The sequence below is a fragment of the Cyprinodon variegatus genome, unplaced genomic scaffold (genome assembly GCF_000732505.1).
Source record: "Cyprinodon variegatus isolate N-32 unplaced genomic scaffold, C_variegatus-1.0 Scaffold59, whole genome shotgun sequence".
Lineage (NCBI taxonomy): Eukaryota > Metazoa > Chordata > Actinopteri > Cyprinodontiformes > Cyprinodontidae > Cyprinodon > Cyprinodon variegatus.
Window position 1 is genome coordinate 1,641,040 of NW_015150512.1, and position 4,371 is coordinate 1,645,410.

The 4,371-nt window shown below is 41.3% G+C and overlaps 1 protein-coding gene across 1 annotated transcript in view; it reads right to left on the bottom strand.

The window, feature by feature from the left end:
• Window positions 1-876: 876 nt before the first annotated feature.
• The window catches only part of LOC107082706 (protein NipSnap homolog 3B-like), a 5,870-nt gene continuing 2,375 nt past the window's right edge, over window positions 877-4,371 (bottom strand). Inside the window, exons 3-7 of the mRNA XM_015371501.1 lie at window positions 3,167-3,374; window positions 2,777-2,938; window positions 1,661-1,810; window positions 1,311-1,397; window positions 877-1,211 (exon numbers count right to left, since the gene is read on the bottom strand). Coding sequence (XP_015226987.1) covers window positions 1,135-1,211; window positions 1,311-1,397; window positions 1,661-1,810; window positions 2,777-2,938; window positions 3,167-3,374 — 684 coding nt within the window. The 3' untranslated portion in view covers window positions 877-1,134. The remainder of the gene's footprint in view (window positions 1,212-1,310; window positions 1,398-1,660; window positions 1,811-2,776; window positions 2,939-3,166; window positions 3,375-4,371) is intronic.

Consider the following 4,371-nt stretch of genomic DNA (forward strand, 5'->3'; position numbering starts at 1 on the left):
AGCCTGTACTTTGTTACTTTTACTTGAGTAAAGAAGTTTAATCAGTACTTCCACTTTTACCAGAGTATTTTTTAACACATGTACCTGTACTTTTACTCAAGTACGGAAAGTGAGTACTTTTGCCATCTCTGATGTTCAATAATATGCAAAAAAAAAAAACATGAGTTAGTTAAATATTTTGTTCAAATTAAATCTTTAACTTGCTAATTTCATGTTTAGTTTGGAAATGTGTTTATAAATTATATATCATATAATGAAAATATGACTTTAAATTGTATCCCCAATTTGTTAGTCTTATTACAGGCTTAAAAAAAAGGAAAGTAACTTTACAAAAAAATGTATGTAAATAATTATCAATATTTCAAAAAAGATTAGGAAACATCTAAATTTAATAAGCTGATGTGAACATTTTCTGATCATGTTAGACTTACAAACACCACTGAGTGCTTGTTATAGTGTTTGTTGTTTTCTCACATCTACAGTTGTAAACAGCTCCTGAGTTTATGGATGGAAAAACGCTCGTTTGCACACAGATGTGAAGCATGATCAACAGTAGTTAACGGCCTTTTAGAAACAAAGTACATCTATGAAAGTATCCACAGTGTCCCTTACCTCAGAGGTGCAGCGATGGCATTATGGTGAGCATGCAGATGGCTATATAAATCAAGATGTTTATTTTTTTTTCAACATATGTACACTTTTAATATGGATCCTACTTAATGTTTTATAAAAATAACCAGACATCTTCTACAGCTTCAGGGTTTTTGATGTCTCATATGTTTAGAGATGTCTCTCCACAGACATATTGTTGACTTTTATACAGGCTTGGGTATCTGAAACCACAGATCCTGTGTTATAGAAACATCAGACGGTACCAGTAAAGAAAAGTTTTATTAAAGAATACATTTCCAACACTCGTCTTTATTTTTCAGTTCGGGTTTGATCAGAAACTCAGCATATCTTTAAGGTCACAGTAAGGTCAGGTTGTCCATGCAGCAGCTGGAGATCACAGCTCAGTGGTAGAGCTCATGCTGGTGAGCTGTGATTGGCCCGTCTAGGGAAGAAGGCGGAGCTCAGTAACAGGCGCCTCACACTCAAGATGATTGTAGCTGTTGTTTTGGAAACAGCATGAGGTTACTTCATGGGAGAGAAAGAGCATGGAAACATGAGCTGGTTTCTCTGAGAATCCAGATGGACGACGCTGTTCCTGACTGGGAGACACAACGGGAATCGGACAATGGATTAGCTCTGACCAACCACTGAACACGCCCAAAAACGGGTGATGTCACAGAGTGGGCGAGGATTCCTACCTGCTGCAACCACCCTGGCATCAGTGTGAGCTTTGTGACGAATTTCAGCTCGATGATCAGCACTCTCAAACCACCAGAGGGCGTGCACTGAGAAATAAGAACTGGTTAGACACACAGCAGCATTCTGACATTCACAGCTCTACATCCTTACATCTACTTAATCCAGTTTTAGCCCAGTTCAGCCCAGCTGTCCTGAATTCATTAATCTATAGCGCCATCTACAGGACGCTGTACAGCAACAAGTCTGATTCAGTTTGCTAAAAAATAAATGACAGAAAGTAATTAATCTTTTTGAAGCTCCTGAACTATTACAAGATTATTTTATAAATGTTAAACTGCGGCCCCCCTACCTCTATTCAGCAGCCCAAACTCGCTGTGGAATGCTCCCAGCAACGTCCCGTACCCCGGAGCATCATGTGAGGTCATTGAGGCCTGGAAGGCGCTGCCCCAAACTGCAGGACCCCCTGGACGCATCTGGAACGTCACCAACTCATAGACTCCTGAAACATAAGAGCCCTGTTAGAACCACATTAGAGAAATGGGGCTAATTGGAATGACTATGACCTGTTATGCTGGTGAAGATTCTCAGTCATCCAAAAGAACAAAAGAAGCCAAACGACCCCCGTTCCAAAGGGTTGGACCCGTTCGTCCGTGTCAATTTGAATGTTTTCTAAACACCAACAAGGCTCTGATGGGCTACTGTATAAAACCTCAAACTCAACACTATTCCTGACATTTTGAATAGAAAAAGCTTCCTGGATGGGGAGCAAAACGTCTTCAAACATGGACACAAAGTCCGGTGGATTGTTTTTCTTTTACTTTTTTTGAAACCCCATTAGAACTAAAGATTCCTTGCAAGAAAAGCTCTTAGAATCAATAACCTCCCCCCACATCAGGAAGTATTGAGAACATCAACAATGCCCTCTGCAATCATATTTTACAGGCATTAATTTCTCTCCAGATCAGTGGATCGATGTAGAGGAAAAGTATTTAACATATTGAGAAAAGGAAAGGAAAGGATAGAAAACCACAGACAGCAAAAAAAATAAATAAAAAATAGTGAAATCTGTCAGGGATTTAGGGAACATCATGAACCAAGCAGAGTTCGCTGAGCTCCATGAAGACATGGATATAGCATTTGCTGAAGAAAAAGCGAGGATGAAGGTGACGTTTGCAGGTGGGAGCATGGTGGTGGCGGTGTGGGAGGGGGTGTTTGGCAGCATATGGTTCAGGCGACCTATATAAGGAAGAATGCATTAAGAAAAGGAACGGGAAATTCTGGATAAACATTTGAAGATAAAAAGAGTTTGGAACAGTAGTCCCAAATAAACAGCCGAGGAAATAAAGCTGAACTAGAATGACTGGGTCAGTCGGCTGAAATGGATCCAGTTGAAAAAACAAGAACCGGACATTAGCCTCACATTATAATGTTAACCACCCCCCCCTAGTAAGGTGAAGGAGCTTACCACCCTCCTGCGGTGGGTTCTTTAGACGGCTCCATGGTACCATGTATGTCACCTCGTTATCCTGTGATGTTAACATGGGTAAGGCCTTTGAGATGTACTCTGAGATCCAGGAGGGGTCCTGAGCCAGGGCTGCCCGCACACCTGCCCGCTGAGCGTAACTGTCTGCGGGGAGAGAAGGGGAGATACAGTCATACAGACCGCCACCATGAGGAGAAGCTGAGGCTTTTATTTTGTTATTCACCAACAATAAACCCAAACCCTTGGAATGCCACGTTAGACCAAGCCACCCTGTTCTTAATTAGATCCAGGGCTTTGTTCAGAAATGTATTTTAATGTGGAATAAAGAAATGTAGCCAGACATGAACAAAGACAGGAAGGACGCCGCCTCACCATATTTCCATATATGGAAGACTTGGTTGAGGCCGCCGTACTCCACACTCCAGTAGCCAATCAGCTCAGAGTGAGCAGTGCGCAGATGGATCTTCTCATTGGTCAGTTTGTGGAAAGCAGCGTTCTGGTCCGGCCGGATGCTGTAGGTACGAAACTCATAGAAGGTTCTCTGTTCTTGCTGGGGTCCAGTGGAGAGCCTGGCACTAGGCTGAAGAGAGAGAGAGAAAGAGGACAGACGTCTTACTCTGATGGAAGAACAGGAGAGGTGTGGCCTTGTGGTATATCCTGTGATGCACAGCTAGTCTGCGGGCTCCACCCAGTCCACCATTTTTTAACAAAAATGTATAACTCGATTCTGGTGGACTGACCAGCTGTTCAGCTTGTACCCGGTCTACAATGATCACCGCTTACCCTTTAAGTATTAAACAAACCCTATCCCACTCAGCTGGCACAGTCTGGCTCATTGGTCTAGCGGCACCATATTACTCAGCAGCTGTATATAAATTTCAGATAACTTAAATGTAATTCTTTCTAGTACTAATAATATCATGTTTCCCATTGGGCTTTTACTTCTGGATATCTAAAATAACATTCTTCCTATCTAGAAATGAATTCTGACAAGGATGAACCCTAATTTCAGATATCCATAATAGAGTTTTTCTTAGTTAGGAAGAATGCTATTTTAGATATCTGAAATGTTCATTTTGACTAAGAAGAAATGCATTTGAGACATCTGAATTACATATTCAGCTAAGCTAATAAATGTCAAAATGGCCTGCCATACATTTGGTTTCAATCAGCCAGTATGTCTCCAGGTGACTGTACCCATAGGATGAGGACCTCCTCATCATCTGCTCCAGCCGACTCCAGCAAAGGGATGAGAATCAGAAAATAAAAGAATGGTCTCACACTTTAAAGAAAACAATCAACACAGAAATAAAAAACAAATAAAGCAAAAAGATAATGGGTAAAATCCAATTAGTTGGCTTTAGTCTTGTTTTAGGCCCAATCTTTTTTTTTTTGGCTGTCGTGTGTGTGTGTGTGTGTGTGTGTGTGTGTGTGTGTGTGTGTGTGGCACATCTATGCCTAACTGTTTCTCTACTATCTATTGTCCTCATTTATTACACAGTAAATAACCATCATGCCATACATGGGCGTAGGTTTGCATAGGGACCATAGGGACATGTCCCTACCAAAATTTTGAA